Source organism: Centroberyx affinis, unplaced genomic scaffold, assembly GCF_046629955.1.
Source record: "Centroberyx affinis isolate AG114_WGS23_722 - 3 ecotype Tasmania unplaced genomic scaffold, CSIRO-AGI_Caff_v1 ptg001079l_1, whole genome shotgun sequence".
NCBI lineage: Eukaryota > Metazoa > Chordata > Actinopteri > Beryciformes > Berycidae > Centroberyx > Centroberyx affinis.
The window spans coordinates 386,570-408,054 of record NW_027279626.1 but is presented as its reverse complement, the minus strand read 5'-3'; the positions used below and the strand labels follow the sequence as shown (position 1 = coordinate 408,054).

Here is a 21,485-nt window from a genome sequence, read left to right as displayed (position 1 = left end):
ATGGAACAATTTGGCATTGTGCCAGCCAGACATTCTCCAATAACCCTCTGTCTTTCTAAAACTGCCCACACCTAAGACATAAATGACAAACCTGAACAGAAATAATTGGATTGGACAGCACCCCCCCATGCTGTGGTCCATTATGCAACAAGCAAAAAGATTACGGAGACACGAGCTGCCAGAGCACACAGACAAACAAGTTTGTTTGGCAATAAGCTCCTGGCCACACTGAAGTACACATGAGCATAGACATAGAGTTCTCAACACTATGCACAATGACTGTCTTACCTGGTGCAGAAGAAGGCGCCTTGTTTCCCGCTGGCATAAACGTATTTTCTTTGAAGACATTTTTGCGCAATATTACGTCATGGGAAATTAAACCACCAACAACCAAAAAGAATACTACAACGTTTGTTTCCCCATTGTATTTATTATTATGGAACAATGCATTACATTGCATGTTAAATGTAAGCCTACATAGGTTTTTGGCTAAAGCCGAGGGGTGCAGTGAACCCCCTGTTCCCACCCAAGCTAGGCCTGTGGTGTGCACCAAGGGTTCTTAAGCCAATAGAGAGGAAAACTGGACATGAAACACTGTAATAACATTTAGATAAGATGTAACACTGCACTCTAACCCTGACTGGGAGAGACTGAAGGATCAGCCGTCCTTCAGTGACATCTAGAGTCTGTGATGTGCAACTACAGAACATGTTTTCCGATTTCCTGCACAATTCTGTGACTTTACTATTTTTCTGCAGCGCAGTCCGTGATGCGACCCATGTTCTGTGAAAAATTCTGCGATCACGGAATCTGCTGAATAGTCCAGCGGGGACTAACTAAAGAAACAAACAAGACCATTACCAGGATATGAATGGTTTAATAAAATCATATAACAATGACAGCTCTGATGAATCAGACATGGCCAGGATTACCTGAGTTTATTCCTGTGTTGTTAAAAAATACAAAACCATAAAACTCAAAGCAATAAAACTCTATCAGTTCTTTTTTTCAGTCAGAGATCCAAACAAGGGCCGGTGCACTGTCAATTTAGCCTTTCTTTTCATCTATACAAAACCTGCAAAGGCTTGGACATGAAGTGAATTTCACATTCAGTCTATGGTGAAATGGATCTTTTCATTTCAAGTCAAAGAAATAGTTTCTGTTGACACTGTAAATGACTGAACTGAAAGCGTATCGACTCAGACCCTGGATCTAATGCACTTACTCCTACACTTACCTGCAGAATGTAGCTACGTGGCATAATAGTAATGTAACTTCAAATGAAGATACCACGGTTAAATAGCATGATATAAAAAAACATGAAGGCGTGCTAACAGCAAATCAACTCTCTGCTCCTATATACCAAAATCAAGCCGAAACAGGAATGCAACAAGTGCCAGTCTTAGTGCCAATGTGAAATCCTCCATCATGTAAGTGTTTCACCCTCTTCTCTTCTTCCCTCTCTTCATCCATGGTTGACCAGCAGGTTCTGAGAAAAAACATAAAAAGAAAAGAAAGGGAGAAGAGAGAGAGAAATAAATAGACAGTTGGTGGAATCGCACACTGCTCAACCTGTCACGCCCTCTGACCTTTGAGACGCTCTTAGGTGCAAGGACTATGTGACAGTACGTTTTGTACATGGGAGGCTTCTGCCAGCCTTAACTGACCACTACTGAAAGGTCAGGCATGGTAATGGTAGGGATTATCTCATTAATAGAGAGAGGTCAGCCTGCTGACCGATGCTAACAGGTCTACATGTCTATTCTAGGGGCTTCTGAAACTTTTTAACGTTGCAACAAACTAAACACAACCTTTCAAGGCAGAGTTAATGAGTGGCTGTCTGGGGACCTGTTGTTAAGACTTGTGGCAGGACCCTGGCATTTTTGTGCACTGTGCTGCACTGCTGTTTTTGAAGACAGGTTAAGCCAACAGGACTGTGGACATTTAGCACCTGTTAGTGGGTCTACAAATAAATGTTGCTTTACTTCCCTCAATCCCCTTTTTTCTCCTGCCTATTTTTTTGGTTTTTGGTGTTGCTCCATACAACACCCCCCGCACTCACAAACTGTTGTCCTCTCCTTTAGAGAGATAACAAAAGAAACAATCTAAAATGTAACGCTTTGAGCGCAATGTCAACTTCTGAAGTACTATAGGTTTTATACTACTGCCTGTAAGCCTCCCTTCTTAACTCCACTGAAGTCAAACAAACCTCAACAGCAAATTCCCTTTCATCCTTTTGCTTTGCTCCATAAGTCAGACCAAAGCACCCTATAGCACCCTAGTTATATGTAGCACCCGACCCCAATCAGTGACTGGTAATGTCTTACTGCCTATTCCAGTATTTTCAGCCAACCTTTACAACAACAACATTCAATCTCCACAATTACAGTGTAATTGGTTATCTTGTTCATTGTGCATGTCTGTTTTAGGACATTTTTTAGACATGCAGAGTGGGAGTGAAACATTTTTGAGAGAGGGGAAATGGCATTCAGTACAAGTGATGGGTCATACTTTCTCCATTAAAATTATCATGCTTTGAAAAACATGAATTATTACTAAAGATTAATAACTAAATATTACATTAGAACTAATTACATTTTAATCTTCATTTTGAGGTGGATTTTTTTCCCCACTACCAGCCTTCCAACATCATTACCGGCAGCATCTATCTAGGTCTACATTTACCCCAAACCCTCGACACAGTTGAGCACAAGCAACAGTGAGCATTAACACCAAGCCACGATAGTTATTTTTTTTCCTCTCCGTTTGATCTGATACTGGATCAAGCCTAGAGCCTGCAAAATTAATAATTAAAACAAGGAAAAAGTGATTCATCACAAAGATCATAAATATGCTAGTATATCTGTATACTTGAAGTTTTTTTGTTGTTTACATTCTTTAAAATCATCTTGCTACCCACCAAAATCATCTTGTAACACCTTGGGGGTTTTGCCCCATGTTGAGAACCCATGAACTATGTAATAGCATCTAGGCAATGTAAGAGCATGTTGATAAACTGTTCATGTTCTCCTGCCCCAGGCTTTCCCAGCCCCTTTGGCCTGACATGACAGTTTCCAGCAGAGATTAAAGTTGAACCCCAGTGCCATGGCCATCAAAACCAGCATCAAATGCTAAACAACCTTGGAAGATGGTTTCCAGGAGAGCTGTAGACTAATAGTCTACCTAGATGACATCTTCTATGTGAATATGGCTTGGTGACTGCAGGGCTTTGCCAAGAGAAACTTGATCTCCAATTTATGTGTCAGTCTATCGCACAGGGCCTTAGCTCCACACAACTCAAGAGAACATTATCCTAACAAGATAACTTCTAGCAATAATAGAGTGTCAGGGATCAGGGTGGACCCAAGCACAGAATGAGGCAGGAGACAAGGCTCAAGAAACAAACAAAGGTTTTACTAGGTAATCACAGCAGGCGAGGAATACAGGACGTCTCAGGAGGCAAGAACACCGAAAATAGGCCAAAACTACTCTAGAGAAACAAAGGCTAGGTTAACAAAGACAAACAAACCAGCAAACAAAGGCGGGTGGCTGAGACTTAAATACAGAACTAATAATCCAACTAAACAAGAGGCAGCTGGTGACCGGCGGGAAACAGGGAGAGCTGATTGGCTGGGGAAAACACAGAGAGCAGGGCAGGGCTAACGAGGGTTGATGCAGGGCAGGTGTGGAGGGAAGGAGCACAGACGGGAGGAAAGTCCGAGGGCATCTGATGGACAGGTGGAGAATGGCATCTGAGGGACAAAGATGCCAGACTGTGACAATAGAGTACAGCTTCTGTACCATGGTGGGGCTTGATCCTAAAGACACGTGGACTTGCATCTTTAAGGTAACAGCCCCTCAACAGCCTAATATGGTAATAGTAATCTCCAAGAGAGAACCCTCGTCTGAGGTCTATTCTTTTTGAGGCGTTGGTCTTCCATCTTAAAAGAAATCAGTCTTCCATCACTCTAGTAATATGTTCTCCATAGCCGAACAAGATGACTCCAAAATGACCTCAGAGACGGCGGCGGTCTATCAAGCCTAGATGATTACTTCTATAGTAACAGCGTGGGTGCTGTGGAAGTGATCCTTAGAGTGCAACCTTGGTCTCCCATCAGATAGTCAATCAATATCCCGACACCCTAGTGAGCTAAGAGGTCTAGCCTAACAAGATGAGTACCAGCTGCAGTATGAGAATAGGGCTTGGTTACTAAGGGTTCAACTACTGACATGTGGACTCTCATTTATAGACAGATCAAAATCTTCAAAACCTGGCAAGGCAATCTCCAAGAAAACCATAGCCTATCAAGCCTAGATGATAACTTCACTGTGAATATTGCTCTACCACCAAGAGGAATTGATCCCAGGAATGCAGTCCAATCTAAACATTAATCAGCTCCTCAACAGACGTCTTCGATGTGAATGTACCTCTTGTCATCAGAGTTTCATGTCCCAACTACTGATCAACCAATCTCTGGACACCCTGGTAATCAGTTTTTCAAGGGAGAACGCTACCAAGGACTAGAGGGCCTCCAAGAGAGCTGGAGCCTACGAGGCCTGCATATCTTCTATGTGAACATAGAAGGTCACTATATGGAATTGATCCTAGGAGCGCAACCTTCGTCTCTACACCAAAGATCAGTGAGGTCCTTGAAACCCAATACACCCACCCCCCCCAGAGAACACATGGTCTGACAATACGATTCCATGCTACAGTGTACGACCTTGCCATACATACCGGCTTGACTCGGAGCGTACAGTTTCCCATCAAATGGCTAAGATCAATCTACACCTTGAAATCCTGGCAATCCTGAGAGAGTCATAGCCTGTGAAGCCTAAGTGATAACTCGGCCATGTGAATAAAGCTTTGCCACTGTGCAGACCTATTCCTACAACCTTGGAGAGCAACCCATGAAAATGATCAATAAGCCCCACAAAAGCCAGGTGATATACAGTACCTTTCTAGTGAGATCCTCTCCAGGGAGCACAACAAAACATAATGAGTTGTATGTATGAAGGGGATGCTCATAGGCGTTTAATACTAGGAGATTGGCCTTCTATGTAAAGGTCAATACACCCTTTGAAAACTTAGTAATTATGCTGTCTAAGAGAGACACTACTGCCAAACAAGATGGCCCTAGCTATGATTATAACTTAATTACCAGAATATTTTGTCTCCCACAAAGAATTAGAATAAATAGAGTGGACATCCACATTCAAACCAAAGCTTGAAGCCTTTTCAACTCTGCCTACATTCCTGCTGTACAGGTATAAGCATGGCCAGGCTTTGCTGTATATGGTGCTCAGTTTTTAAATTAGTAATTTCAAGGTTTCTGATTATATCAGAGCAACCAAGGGAGAAAGTCCTTTGACATTGCAACTATTCATGGTGACTTATTATCGCCATTACTGAAATTGTGTCTTTTTTAATGTTATTGAATAATGTTTGAATATTGTACTCAAACATTAAATGATCAGATACAGCATATTAAAGCATGAAATTAACCTAGAGTACATCTAATGATGATTATTTTACCGTAAAGGGGAAACATAAAGATGAATTCGGCCTTGTCCACCTAAAAATATTTTGCTGATATACTTGTGTTAGCATGGAAATGAGGACTTCTGTAGTGCAAACAACTCAAAAATAATGATATGTTACATGGGAAAAATATCATTTCACCACGCATCCCAGTAATTGTTGTTCAGCTTTGAGTCTCACACATTGGCTACGCATGAAACAATGCTTATTTCCATAAAACAATATTGAAATTCTGCATCAGCTATTCTAATCATTTGGACGGGGATTACCATCCATCTTTAATCCATGGTTTTCCATCTAAAGATCAAGCAAGAACCTCTGCTCGAGAGGCCGATGCAGCCTTGCAGGATGAATTCAAAACTTGGCTACCATGATGGAGATTGACCCTGGGCATTTGGTCTCCCAGCCAGACATCGACCGGACTCAGCCTTGCTTAGCTTCAGAGGCTGGCCAGCAGCGGGGATGCGGGGTGGTCCAGAATGACTGCTGGTGCCACTGAAGTCCTATAGCTACAGTAGCCCATGTGGAACGATGCAATGAGCTGAATTGACTGGAGGGTAGGGGTGCATTGACCTGAAGCTAGCTGGTAGAGAGGGAGAGAGGGAGGGAGAGAGAGAGAGAGAGAGGGGGGGGGGGGGGGGGGGGGCACGATGTCTGCTCTAAGCAGTATGGGGTTTGCTCCAGCTGTGAAACTAGCACCATTAAAACCACAGAGAGACTCACATAGCAGGGTGATCAATATGGCTCCCCTCTTCTGTCCTCTCATCTGATCCCTCTGATTTCCTCTCCTCACCTCCCATTTTCTCCCCATTCTTCTCTCCTCTCCTCATATCTGCTCCCCTCTAATGTCGTCTCTTCTCCTCTCCTGTTGTTTTCGTCTTCCCTCCTTCCCTCTCCTCCTTTTCATTCCACTCTATTCTACTCTTCACTGGGCACAAGTGGTAGGGGTGTTAGGTTGATTGTGTATATGTGTGTGAATGTGTGTGAATGTGTGTGTGTGTGTTTGTGGGAGAGAAGAGGCAAAACAAGAAAGACAGAAAAGTAGAGGGAAAAGTTTGAGATATAACAGCAACTGACTTAAATGCAAACGAATGCACACACATTTTAATTAAATTCTGTTCTATTCAGATTTACTGGCATGTGTCAGTACAGGCTACCAATCCTAAAGCATACTTGAAAGAAACAACTACCAAATACAGCCAGTTTTGGTTAGCTAACTGAATTTGAGAACTGACTGCAACACCCACAACACACACACGCAAACACACTGACAGGCCGACATCATGAGGCAAGGACGTGGTGACCTTTGACCTTTAGGGTCACAGTCTGTAGGGTCAAAGACAGTCTGTCTGATGGGCTAACCTGTTGTTTGTGTTTTCTGTCAGTCACTCTTTCTCTCTTACAGCTTGTCTGCAAGTTAAATGCAAGACTTTGTAAGACCATTTTCAATGCCAGTTCCAACAAAATATGAAAGAATAAGAAATAGAAATATAAAAATAAGAAACCACAACATTTTTAAGACCTCTAACACCGAATGTAAGACTTAAAATGCTCTACTGAAGACCTTTAAAGGCTTTGAGTCTACATAATACCATTTAAGACTTTAAGACTTTTTCAGGATCTGCAGACATCCAGTTTTAAGGTTTCTGTCTCTAACACACAGAGATCTATGTGTCTGGTCGGAGCGATGTCCTTACTTTTATGTTCTTATTGAAAGTCCTTAATTGCATACACAATAAATCTCCCATTTAAGAGCCTGTCTAGCCAGTCATTATGATCCTCATGTAACTCATCGTAAAATGTCGGAAGATGTGACCGGCCTATGTTAATGACCTACAGGCTGCTGAGCCTTACCGGGCAATACTCATTTGGTCAAAAGGGAAAAAGAGAATTTTTAACGAGAACATAGATAAAGCATAGACCTTTCCACATCCACAAACACACAAATGGATTGCCTTCCTGTAGGTCTAATTTGCGCTCCATCCTGGGTTCAAATGGTCGCTGAAGACATGGGGGAGCTACATCGCCAACATCGCCTTCCCAGATTGCCCATCGGTATCTGGACCTTTAAAATGAGCCTATTTTCATTTCACGTGGCTCTGGTCGGCACATCACAGAGAGAGAGAGAGTGGAGAGAGAGAGGGAAAAAAAGAGGGGAAGGGAGAGACGCAGTGAGAGAAAGAAAGAGAGGAACAAATAACAGATAGAAAGTCAGGAGGAGGAGGAGAGGAGCGGCAGAAATCAGCCTGTTGTCCATTCTGCCTGACCCAGCTTGGGAGCCTTGACTCAATTGGAAATCTATTTTATCTGATGACTGGCAGGCAATTGGGGCTCCCAGGTGATAGGCTGAGCCTCTGCGGCTGATAGGCCTGACCGCTCCACTGCTGAGGGATGGAGGGATGATGGGATGGGAAACGGGGGAGGAGGTGGGCAATGTGGAAGACAACTAGTACAGATTGTGTCCAGTAGGAAGGCGCTTTTATAGCCATTACACATAGACCTCATTAGTAATCAGTGTGTTTGAATGTAATTCCAGCTCTTTGGCTCTGGCTCTCTGGATCAGCTGCCTTCATCTCTTCTATGGAGAATACATTAACATTAGGCTACTGGGCTTACTAGTTAATATTAATAACTCAATCACTAGCAAACATAGCTTATAGCATATTACATATCTATCTTTAATGATATGTGTTTTGTTATACGATAATAGAGCATGCGTTGTCTTACGATCATAAAAAAAGATTCATTTAGATCGTTATACATAACTGTATCACAGCGGTCCCTTCAAGCTAGTCATGTGAAAGTCATCGCATACAAGAGGATTATGGTAGATTTTGAAAACAGCATATAAAATGTAAAGAATCATAGTTTAAAGATTTTTACAAGAATACAACTTAAAATTTTATACTGCTCAATAAAGAATACACACGATTTGGAGAAAAAAAATACATGGGCTTCAATTGGAGAGAAAGGTTGTTTTTTTTTCACTTACTTTCCATAGAGATAGAAGGTTTTTGTTAGACAGAAAGGCACTTTGCTGCTGAAAAGCGTTGCCGGGAGGCTAGTTTACAACCCCAGCCTCTGACCCCTAACTGTACAGCAGTGGCTAATTTTAAAACTGTCAAATTAGATTAGATATTACGTTCTTATGAGTTCATGCGAGTCGTCTTTTTAATACAGTATAAAGAACACATAATCTGTTGCCTTTGTTGCATTCGCGAGACAAAATATTGTGGCCGACTGCAGTACGAGTGTGAAAAAGCAGTTTTTGAAGTTTCACATGAAAGTGAACTTGTTAACACAGCTCTGGGAGCGAACACAATGGCATTTTTTTGAGGGGGGGGGGATTTACAAAAGGCCAGAAAAGAAAAATCAATCGCTTCTGGGTTAGTGCGGGGTGTGAATCGGAGAGCAATCACAAAGGGGAGGCCTCCACTCATAAAGAGAACGAGAGGGGTGGAGAGACAGATGGATTGAGTGACAAAGGGAGCGAAAAAAAAAAAAAAAAAGAGAGGCTGGCACAAAGTGGACTGTTCCGATGATGTTGCGGCTGCTTCAAGGCGACAAAAGCCAGTGAAAAACCCACCTAAAAGCCCTGCTGTTGTCCTCTCTTATCCCAGCTGGTGGTCTCAGTCCCACAGAATCCCTCCCAGAGAGAGAGAGAGAGAGAGAGAGAGAGAGAGGCGGTGATAAAACGCTGACCGGAGTATCGGTATAAAACGCGCCACGGAAAAAGAAAAAGAAAAGACACAACGGAAGCGTGCCAATTGTTTATGCGGGCCGAGGCGGCTTTCAGCTGAACACAATGCGAGGCGGTGTCGAGGTTATTATCGGGACCCCCCGTCGGAGGGGGCAGAAAGAGGGACGGAGAGCGGGGGGTCCGGCGGCGCGAGCCCGAGAGGCGAGGTGGCGCTCGGTAAAGGTCAGGGTACAGCGAGCGAGGGCTACAAAAGCCAGTGAAAACGCTTCCCCCGAGGAGGCAATTGTGAGTACCCTCGAGCGCCCGCCCGCCCCCCCACCCCCCCCCCCCGCCCCCTCCTCCCTTCCTCCACCTCTCCTCACGCCCACGTTTGAAAGCTTTGAGGCGTCCGCGGGCCGTCGGGGAGGGGGGGGGGGCCCACGGGGCGGATGAAAGGGGAAACGGAGGCTGCGGATTCGGCTTGATGTGGCGTTCGATCGCGCTCCGCGGCGCAACAAAAGGCGCGGGGGGGGGAGAGAGAGAGAGAGAGAGAGGGCAACATAGGTGAGGGAGGGAGAGAAGGCGAAAGATTGGAGGCTGAAAGAGGGAAAGAGGGAAGCGGGGGGTGTGTGTATGTGGACAAAGAGACCCAGCAGAAGCACTCTAAGAGAGAAAGCAAGAAAAAGTTTCATGTGTAACACAAGAGCCAAATCAGAACAAATCAGAACACACTTTGATACAAAATTTCATTTTCAGCTTCTCAAGTGTGTGTTATTTCACATAATTTGCCTTTCAGCAGGAAACTGGGACACATTTGCACTAAAAGACTGGAACCCCCATCAAACAGATTTGGCCAAGTTTTAGAGAACTGACTACTGCTGATGACAACACACAAAAGTGGTGTGTTTCACGTATTTGTTCCGTAAGATTTGTTCCGATCATACATCCGCTGTGAGAGCTTTATATAATAACAGGAGAATTATCAGGCTAGTTAAGTCTGCTCACACACACACACGTAAATAAAGCACATACACTGACAGTAAACATCCTGTATAACTCTCTTTTCAACAGGTAGCGTAAGCTTCTTCAAATCACTTTTTCATGCAACTTTTGCGATGCAATTTTCTCTGAAAGCCCAAAGCTGTCTGCCATTTTTCACAATACTTACAGGCTGAGGGGGGGGAAAAAAAGATAAAGAAAAGAAAAATCTAATTCACTGCCTAAATGCCTAAATGTACCAGGCTGTTATTTCGCCAGCGTTGAATAGCTGGATTACAAAACATAACCCACAGAACGCACAATACGAGACAGGCGAACAACAGAGGAGAAAGAGCGAGAACAGATAATGATGCTTGGTGGTGATTGGTTGTGATCGGCTGTATGGCGGAGGGTTGGATCAATGCCGGCTTGAAAGGAGGCAACGCTGATGGTTTATGACGCAGAGAACTGCAAACAGTATGAAAATGAAATCGATAAGTCAACTGCGGAGCACAGAGAGAGAGAGAGAGAGAGAGAAAGAGAACAGAGACAGGAGACGAGACAGAATAAGACAGCAAGAAACGGAGACTACGAGAGAGGGAGACAGACAGAGAAAGAAAGAGGAGAATGGCAAACAGACGCAGAGGCGAGATGAAAGGTGTTGGTTTAAAAGAAGCAGAGGCAGAAAAACAAAATTGACAGATGAAGGAAGCTTCATTAAAGATAGATAAAAAGAATAGAGCAAAAACAAACTGACGAACAATCAGATAAAACAACTGACAAAAACTGTGTCTGTGTGTATGTGAGTATGGGCTTTGAAAGGCCCAGGTAACCATACATATGCATAAGTGAGGTGCTTGATAGCAAGAGTGTAAACAATGTTTACGTGTTAGAGGTAATAATAACTTTTATAATGATACCAGTAACTTTTATTTGTGTAGAGGACTTTTTTTTTATAAAGTGCTTCATGATAAAGACAAGCAAAAAAACACACAAACAAGGTTGCACAAGGAAAGAAGAGGACAGTGGTAAAAAGAAAGACGTAGCCATTAGAGTGGGGCAGGGATACAAATCTTGGTTAAGGTGTGGGTGATTGGGTGGTGGAAGGATACAGACCCTGGTAACGGTAAGGGGGCGGGATAAGATTATAGGTAGATGTGGGCGTTCAGCTTGAAGTCATCTTGAAGACACTTGTCTCACCTCTCTAAGGTACAAAAGTTTCTAGTCTTTCAGCCTTTCATCCGTCTGGGAGCTGGAGACACTGGTTCATATGGGGTACACAGTCTTGGTGTGTGTGTGTGTGTGTGTGTGTGTGTGTTTACACCAACCTTACCGCCTCTCCTACTTCTAAACTCTTTCCAACCATCCCTCCATCCCTGATAATAAATTGGACTGCTTTTCAGCAAGTCAGAGGCCCATGACTCCAGTGTCAAACTCTTCAGTGGACACACACACGCACACATATACATACTCACACACACACACACTCACACACACACACATATACATACTCACACAAAACACACACACACACACACACCATAGTCAAACAGGCTCTCAAAAGGGAAACAGAGCTCAAAAAGTTGTGGAATGAGTTCTATTTGATATGTTTATAGGAATTTGCTGCAGCCAACTTCATAAATCAAGAATATAGCCACAAAGAAAAATCTGTTTTTCTTCTCTTTCTCTTTTTATCTTCCCACTCTTTCTCTCATTCTCTTTTTAAATGACCATTGTTTCCCACACAGCGGGGATCCACAAAGAATGGACCGCACCGGTTAATAGCACTATTAACTGTGCATCAATCACGAACGTTACCTGCGGTGAGTTACCGTTGCATTCACTAAAGAAATAACGCTAATCAAGCAATCATGCAGACACGCCCGCGCAATCAGCCCCACCGCAGTCAGCCCTGCCGTAATTAGCGGCGTGATTATAAGTGATCCCCGAGCCTAAACATGGAATAAGAGAAAAAGGAAATGAAAGTTGTTAGTAGTTTGACCATGGCAGGTAGTGAACGTGATCTTTGTGTGACAGGTTCAATGTCGTGCTTGATGTCATCAGGTAAACTAAGGATGGATGTGGATTCGCAAACCTGTCACGTCTAACAATCCCAGCCTCGGTCATAGCAGGCAATTCTCCTTCGGAATGTACGTTCTCTTGCTCATCTTTGATGTTGCCGATGCCTTCGCCTTGCCACTATCACTGCCGCCACTGTCATCGGGAAGTGTGAGCATCACATCCGTCTTAAATGGGCCTATAGGTTCCATTACCGCCAGCTTTGAGGAGGTTTAAATTGTGTTGGAGGTGTTGGCGTTGACTGCGTAGGGCAATTAGCCTTCGTGAATCGGACGCATCTTGTAATCAGTCTTCAGAAAAGGGGTGGCTTTTGCTCATAAATATATGTAACTTAATGTAAATATGCATCAACGGCAAAGGCGCAGTGTGCCGCTCTTTCCTTGGTGGCGCAATCAAGTGCGCACTCCATCCACTGCGGGTGGTTTGTGAATCGTTCTGTCTTTTTCTCTCTCGTTTGCAAAGGTTTAGGGGGTACAACAGCATCGCAAACTGAAAAGAGTGGACATAAGATCCTTAATTAGCATTGGCAGATTTTTTTTCATTGGATTTGGTGAACACACACCATGCAATCTCAGCACCCAATCTCACAAAAACACAAAGTCTCACACTATTACAGCACAACCAAATCAAACATGAAGGAGGATTTTTCTCTATTTTTTTTCTTGCACTGTTTTTTGTTCTGAGTCATTGACCAGCTCACACTAAAAGAGGTAGTCAAGACACATTTGACAAACTAGTGCAGTGCCTGTGCTTGCAGCTTTCTCCAAACAACTTCACACTCGACATCCTTGGGTCCCCAGCAATACACCCGCCAAGTGTGAAGTAGATCGGACGAACGGTTCTCGAGATATGCGAAGGACACACATACAGACAGAGATTCCTTGCTTTATACTATAGTATGATGTAAAAATCAAACAGGTTTGAAATAATCATGATGGCCCCTACTAGACTGGGAACCAAAAGACTGAAGTCCTGAACCCTCACACACAACATCATTTGTGGCTTTCCACTTTCCATTGCAACTGCGCCAAAGTATTCCCAGCCTCAGTTTGCCTTAACGCCCTTGCTCTGGTGTGTACAACACTAACCGTTATCAAGGCCCAAATGTATTGTATGCGACTTTTGATTCATGTCATATGATGCACTTTGACGCTTCTATGGTGCACTACAGACGGGAAGCTTGAAGCATCAACACCAAGGCACTGGCATTTATATTTCGCCACTGCAATGAGTAATACATTTTACTCTATAACCTGGGATATTGTCTCTATTCTCCTTAATTTTAGTCATAATTTCCTAATTACAGATTGTTTTTGGATTACGTTTTCCTTATCCATGTTTCAGCTGCAAGTTTGTGAAGTTTACCAAGATAGTCTGATGTTAATCAAAAAATGATGGAAGGAGAATCGCAATGGCTTCATGGCCTGAACACCGTGGAGAGGCCTAGGCTGACGTTCTAAGTCAGGATTCTCCCTCCATCAGTTTTAGATGGGAGAATATCTATGTTCCCAGGGTCCTATGGTCCCCAGTTCTACATATGTGCTCTCCCAGGGTCCTATGTTCCCAGGGTCCTACGTTAAACCCTAAACCCTAAACCCTAACCCTAACTAACCATATTAAGCAAATACAGAGCTGGGGAACATCTTTTTCAGGTTCCCATTATGTGCTATATAGAGCTGGGGAACATAGGACCCTGGTAAAATAGGACCTTGGGAACATAGGACCCTGGGAACATAGGACCCTTTGTTATGTTCCCATTATGTGCCATATAAATCTGGGGAACATAGGACCCTGGGAAAATAGGAATGACTCCGTTTTAGACTAGCTTGATAAACCACAAACAACCAACTTGATGACTTCCAAAGGGTGATGATTAACAAAATTCAAAAACACCCTGTAATATATGACTGCAAATTAGAAATCTATCAAAAAAAAACAAGAACCAAGTATGGATATATCTATTTAGATAATTATACAGTCCAGAATATCGCTTTTCAGAGAATATCGCAGCTCCAGGAACCTCATGAAAAATAGCCATGCTGGTCCTTTGTTGCCGCTCTCTGCTGAGCAGGCAGACAAGACAGTTTGACTCCACTGGGCACCTTGAGTGCGCGCTTGGCCATTGACAACAATTGGTGCATTTGAAAGAGCGCATGTCTGACACTTGCAGTGCATTTCTGGCTTTACACCCACAAACACAGGCAGAGCTCACAGACATAGAGTTCAGAGACACAATTCACTGAGCAAAAATGTATGCTCATCTCAGAGAACTGCCTTAATAATTTAGAGTTCACACACTTTTGCTTACAGGCGCAGTCAAGAGTGGAATATATAAGGCAAAAATTCAGTAGGAAACTATAACTACATCCCACTGGTGCCCTTGCTGTTCCAAGTCTACATGAAAAATAAAAGTTTCGGTCAACAGACGATCGTCAGAGCATTATATACTGCTGCCTTCCAGTGAGTCTTTATCAATCTTTGTTCGACACTGTGTCGGGGGCGGAAGAAAACACTTCAAGGAGTTTCTTGAGATTCTTTGGCTGCAGGCAGTCACGGCTAATGAGGTACAAATACACCCTCAAATGACAACAGAGCCGAAACAAGAAACTTTGAGAAAAATGCGCTACTCGCTACACGGATGAATGTCGTCTTTGTAGGAGAATTCAACACTGAACAACTGAACAATTTGTTAAGATTTAGGATTTCTACTTGTAAGGTTTATTTCTGTGTTTCTCCAGTGGGCTGAGGCACAGAGAGACACAAGCAAAGTCTCAAAGGATTAGAAAAAAAAAAAAAAGGTGCCACTTGCCGCACGGTTCGTCAGATTTAGTTCAGCACTTCGGCACAAGATGTGAAAACACTGCGTGACTTTAGCCCCAATTAAAGCACCCAGCGCTAATTTAGAGGCTTGACGTGAAAAATTCCCCACATCTGAGTTTCCCCTCTGAACTTTTCTCACAGTGCAAATGCTGAGAATTTGGAGAGAGAGAAACTTTGTGCTTAATTAGGTCTACTTTAAAGACATTTTGTAGTATTTATTCACGCATAGCAATGAGGCGAAAGGTGGAGTTCGACTGCTTGAGCTTTGTGTCGAAAGTTGAGTACATGCCTTGGTGAAGGGGTGTGTGTGTGAGAGTGTGTGTGTGAGAGTGTGTGTGGTCAGCAGCAGGTCCACCAGGCAGCTGAAGCCCCTCATTCTTCTTCATTAGCGGTGACTGCTGAGGGGCCTGCCATCTCTCCCTCTCTCTCCCTCTCTCTGCATCTTTTCTTCTTCTGTCCATCTCTAACCCGTCCTCCATAACCGCTTCTCGCAATCCTCCACCCGTCTCTCCTTCCTCGCTTTCTACCTCCGGAATACCCACCTCTCTCTCTCTCTCTCTCTCTCTCTCCCCACCCTCATCTGCCCACGTCTTTCTCCCTCCACCTTTTTTTTTCTCCATCCCCCGTCGCCCATCATCCCTCGTCCGCCTCCTCCTCCATCTCCTCTCCCCTCAACTGTCCACCTCCTCCGTCATCAATTTCTCCTCTCTCCCTCGCATCTCTCCGCTTTCTCTCTCTCTCCGCTGCCCACCACTCCCCATCCGTCCCTCGATGCACTCACTCTCCCTTTCTTCCCCCGACTACCCGTCTTTTCTCTATAGCCGTTTTTCCTCTCCTTAGCTCTCCCTTTTCCGCCACATTCATTTCTCTCTCGTGTTTGTTCTCCCCCCCGCCACCCCTCTTTTCTTTCCCGTAATGTTTCTCCGGCCTCGCTCTATCCGTCCTCGTCACAAGGTCAATCTCTCCTCTTTCTAAACTCTCAGTCATTTTTCTCCCTCCACCCGGTAGAGGACAACTATTTCATTATTTGTTTCACTTCGACCGATCTCCAGCTTCATCCCGACAATGTTTAATCTCAGCCTTCACTTTCTATCTGCCTAGTTGTTCCTTCTTTCGCTTTGCTTTCTTGTCATGCTATAGCGCTCCTCTCTTTCTTCCCATTCTGTATATCCATTTTTCTCTTTCTCCGCGCCTATGCAATTTTTCTTACGGCCTTCCCTTTTATTTCTCATTTGCCTTTTATCTCTCTCTCTCTCCTTTCATGTCATACTTTATTTGTCAGCCTCTTTCCCCGTCGGTTTATTACATTGGCTTTTGGTGTAATACTTTATCCTTGCTCGCCGTCTCTGTTGTTCTGTCAACACACTTTTATTTTCCTTTATTTGCCCTCACTTTTGCTCTATAGAGGTCTTTGCCTATGACAGAGAAGCTAGGAGAGAAGTTAAATGCACTCCAAGGTTGTTCTTCCCAATTTACGTGATAAACGGGAGGAAGGAAGTTTCCCCCACATCTATTTGTTTCTCTATTTTTTGTTATACAAGACTTTATCCTACATGTCTGTTACTATTGGTCTGCGTTTCTACCTCAGAGGCTTTCAGCTTGCTTGTCATTTAGTCTCATATTCAGTCTTAAAATTGGCGTTTTTTATTTTTTTTATTTCTCCTTTATTTAACCAGGTGAGTCCCATTGAGATGTCCATCTATTTTGGAAGGGAGCCCTGGCCAAGAGAGCAGCAAGCAGATGCTACAATACAAAACCACAATATAAAAATTACAAGGAATACATACAAATATACAAATTACACAGTATACAAGCTCAAGTAAAACAGTTACAAACTTCAGTTTTTAAAGACTCCAACAGACTTTTAAAATCACCCAGACGGATGAAGGGATCTCACTCGAAAATAAAAATAAAAATAGATTTTTCGCAGTGCTGTTAGAAAATGTATAGAAGCAGCGCCGCAACCACACAATGTCAATGAATCCAAAACTAGACAGGCACTTCCCAAATCAGTTCCGTCTTCTCCGTCTTTGTATACCTATATGTTTTTGTCCGTTCTTCACTACAATTCTTTTTTCCCTCAACCCTCTCTTCGTATCCAACTGCCGTATTTGTCTTTTAGAGTTCATTTGTACACATTGTTGTTTATCTGCTGGCGGAGTAGCCGCGCCGCTGTGATCTTTGCACCAGCATGACTCCACTTCAGTCAACAATAAAACTGATGGTAAAAGAAAAGAAAAAAAAAAAAATCAATATCAGTTTTTATACCGCTCTGGTTCTCTGGCAGTGGGAGAGTCGGTGTGCATTCAGATAGACAATAGATACAGATTTATTATCAGTATTATCAGGGGCCTTTGAGGGCTTGTGCTGTCGATAGGGTTTTCCTTTGAGGATGGACTTATCAAAACTTGATGAAACCGGTTTCTATTGCCCCTTATCTACTGGCATACTATCCGCAGGGTATAATACTTGTACACTAAGATGCCTCATACGTCAGAGACAGGAGACAGGCTTCTGTGCTATGGGCCTTGCCGTTTTGACTGGAAACAGGCTTACTTTAACACTACGCCATCCACTAAGCAATGACATTTTAATGTGTTTGTTACTGCCACATGGTTGTATTGGATAGTGGTATCCTTGCATTAACTAGAACAGAATGACCTGTGCCTTGCTGCAGATACAAAATGTCCACGCAGTTTTACAAAGAATAATGCAATTGTTGTTGAAATTCTGACTTTTAAACTTCAGTTTTCTTCAGGTACATGAGCTTGCCATTCCCATTATGCACAATCAATCACTTCAATTAAGTTGAAGATGAAAATTTGCGTGTACATTTCCGCGTGAAATCATACAAACCCCAAATCACTCGGAAATGGGAAGCGCGTTCAGGGGTGTGGATCGAAGTGGATCATACAGAGACTATAAACCAAGTCTACTGATCTGTTGCATGTTTCGTGACTAGTTACAGTGATTTCTTACATGATCCTAGAGGCAGGATAGGATGTAATATAGCAAAAGTGCATCAAGAGATTTATCTTGACTACTTCTGGGGATGTCCTGCTGGCTTAGCGGACTAAGGAGCACACCATGTACTTTCAACATTGTTTACTATTCTTCTCCATTTTATTATATGTCTGGCAATAAACTAATAAAGCAGAAACACCCCAAAAAAAAAAACTTTGCAACTTGACTTTATTGTTTAGCTGAAGATACGCCGATTCCTCTGAAGCCAAAGAAGCAGCCGAGAAAAAACAACAAAACAAAAGTCATGCTGGCCCAGAGATCACAGTAGCATCGCTGAGAGTGAATCGCTTCCGCTTGCCAGCCCGACGAGCCCCTGCGCATCAGAGCTTGTCTTTTGGATGCCGATGTTATGGCGAGGTGCTGAGCCGAGGAGCGCAACAGCTTGGCAAGTTCAAGTGATGTTTCATATCGGTACAACGCGCTCGTCTTTTAGAACAAGCGCTTCAGAGAGATGCAGAGGGCAGTATACCGCTGACACGAGATGCTTGTTCACATCGCTTTATTCATAACTAACTTCTCTTATTGAAATCACAACCTAAAAAGGACCAGTACTATTCCTTTGCTTTATTTTCAGATGTTTTTTGAGTACGTTCTGAAGGTAGGATAAAGGAAACAAGAGTGTGACACCTCTATATATAGCCAGGACAGGCAATTTTGGTGCAAAATTAACATGAGGCTTCCAAAGTGAAATATAACACTAAGATAGAGAAATGTAAAGGGGACAATAAGGGTTAGGGGTAAAGTTAGGGAGAAAAACAAGCGGAACAAGATGACAGACAGACAGAAGACAGAAGAACAGCTCAATCTAGAGACAAAAAACTCCGATGGACAGCGGAAGTGACACCTCATCACCAAATCCTCCTACTCACTGCTGTGCCTGGCCCTGGATCCCATGGTTGTCAAGGCATTGAGGAGTCCAACAGCTGGGATAGCTGAACATATACATTTTTTTTCTTCACCAGATACTTATCTTGTGGGAAAAAAGTTTCTACATCAGTCTTTCAGTTTCCCTAAAATAGCTGTTTTGCATTGCTAGCATTCTTTATTGAAACAAAATTATATCTTAGGGTTTCCGATATGCTAGTTCAACAGGAAAATGTGAGTAATATGGGGATTATGACAGCACAGTTTTTAAAGGTTACCTTATATCATTGTATAAATAATATAGCATCTTTATCTGTGCCCTATTTTGACACTGACTTACGATATAGATGAAGTTTGTTTTTCTTAAGGGAAGAAAATGAAATTTAGCACGTGAACCAAGCGCAAAGATGGGAACATGTGGGGGAAGAAGTCCTACCATTCCTAAAAGCTCTGTCCCAACACACTCCCAAATCTGTAAAGTGTCCTCTGATGGACAGCAGACGTGACGTCCCATCAGCAAATCCTCCTACTCGCTACTTTACCGAGGCCTGGATGGTATGATTGTCGAGGACTGAGGCGTCCGACAACGTGGATAGTTAACCGAGCACAGTGGGTAGAGGTAGGGAACTTTAGGGGGCGACTTAGGGGGCGACTTAAGGGCACATTATGTTGACTAAGAGGAAAGCAATGGGGAAAAAAGGGGAAGGCTAATGTGGAAATAATTGCCCTTCGCAGTGGAAAATGTCTTAATCCACTGGGCAATTTTGCAAAACGTCCTCTGAAGGCTGACAAAATGTGACATCTCATCAGCGAGTCCTCCCACTCACTACTCTACCTGGCCCTGGTTGTTAAGGACTGCGGAGTCCAACAACTCGGATAGTTAACCGAGCACAGAGGGAACTTTAAAGGAAGGCAACACTGCAAAACAACATCGAATTTAGTAGGTTCAGTTTCCCAGTCCAGTCCTCAAGTACCTCCTGTCCTGCAAGTTTCTGTTTCATCTTTACTCTTGCATGCCTGATCCACTTTCATGCTAGCCCTGTTCAGGTAGATCTGTCACTACTCCTCAACCAATCAGCATTAAGCCCTTCATTGGATCCGGTGTGCAAGAGTAGAGCTGGAACAAAAAACTGAGTAGCTAACTGATTTCAGTATGCTGGCTACTCTGTTCCTCGTGGTTTCTCTCACCACACACTTTTCTAAAAAACTTGGTGCACAATCCAGGCTTATATGAAATATACAGAGATGGTCAACTTCTTTTAGGAGGAAACTTCAGGGGAAATTAAGCTGACGAAGAGGAAGATAAGGGGGAAAAAGTTTGCTATTGTCCTTTGTGTTGTATTCCAAGTTATTGTTATTTTGTCCTCCTTCACCGATTACAATGGAAATAAGCATTTTAACAATTTCTTGTGCTATCCCCTGGGGTCAAACATAAATAAATTGTCTAAGTCATGTATTTTTCTATTACAATAAAATAAAATGAAAACAAAAAAGTGAGGGAACAAATGAGAAAGTTAAGGTGAAAACAAAACAACAACAAAAAAACGGACCATCCCAGAGGAAAAGGTCGATCAATCTTAAAGCACTGGGTCATGTTGCAAAATGTCTTGCGACGACGGGCAAATCTGACATCTCATCAGCTAGTCATCGTCTTACTTCACTGCTTTTCTGGAAAAAAAAAAAAAAGGAAAAGCAGCTCCCGTCCCTCAAAATGGGAGGATGACATGAGGAAGGGATGGAGAGGAGTGCAGTCATTAAAAGACAGCAAAATGTCCAGGTGTACAGGGCTAAACGGAACTGTGTCCCCTCTCTAAACTTTCTTGTTTCGTACCCCTCTCCGATTCTGCTTCTTTTTTCCTTTCCCTGTTTGGTCCTGCTGTGCTAATTCTCTCTCTCCCTCTCCCTCTACCTCTCTCTCTCTCTCTCTCTCTCATCGTCTGACAGGTAGACTTTAGGAGTAACTCCCTGGGCATTAGACCCAAAGCCTGCTATGTCTGCACTCCACATCAGAGCTCCGGATGTGTGTGTGTGTGTGTGTGTGTGTGCCTGGGTACTCGGCCTTGCTGTAGGGGAAAAAAACAGCATTAAAAGTTTCAGAGGTCTCAACTTGCGGCTGGCCAGATCTCGACCTTGCTGTAGCGCAGCGTACATCGGTGATCAGACACGCTCCCGTAACCAGCTTCTCTCCGGGTTTTTTTTCCCCACCCAAATCTCTTTTCCCGTCACTTCTCTCCTCCTCGCCACCCTCTTAACTTTCTGTTTTTCTGCCTCTCTTCCGCTCTGTCTCTTTTTTTCCCCCGCTCCGTTTGGGGTATTTTCCTTCCTTACGTTGTCTCCTTCGTTTTCTCCCTCCCCCTCTCCACATCGCTGTCTTTCTACCTCTCTCTCTCTCTCTTTTGCTCTTTCTCTCTCACTGCCTGTCTTTCTCCCTCTCCTTTTCTTTCTCTCCTCCCCCCATTGTGAGTCAAACTTCTAACATTAGTCATCAAAGTCAGGCTG

General features: G+C 43.4%; 1 protein-coding gene across 1 annotated transcript in view; it reads right to left on the bottom strand.

The window, feature by feature from the left end:
- Positions 1-423: 423 nt before the first annotated feature.
- The window catches only part of chchd6a (coiled-coil-helix-coiled-coil-helix domain containing 6a), a 76,954-nt gene continuing 55,892 nt past the window's right edge, over positions 424-21,485 (bottom strand). Inside the window, exon 8 of the mRNA XM_071523310.1 lies at positions 424-1,489. Coding sequence (XP_071379411.1) covers positions 1,466-1,489 — 24 coding nt within the window. The 3' untranslated portion in view covers positions 424-1,465. The remainder of the gene's footprint in view (positions 1,490-21,485) is intronic.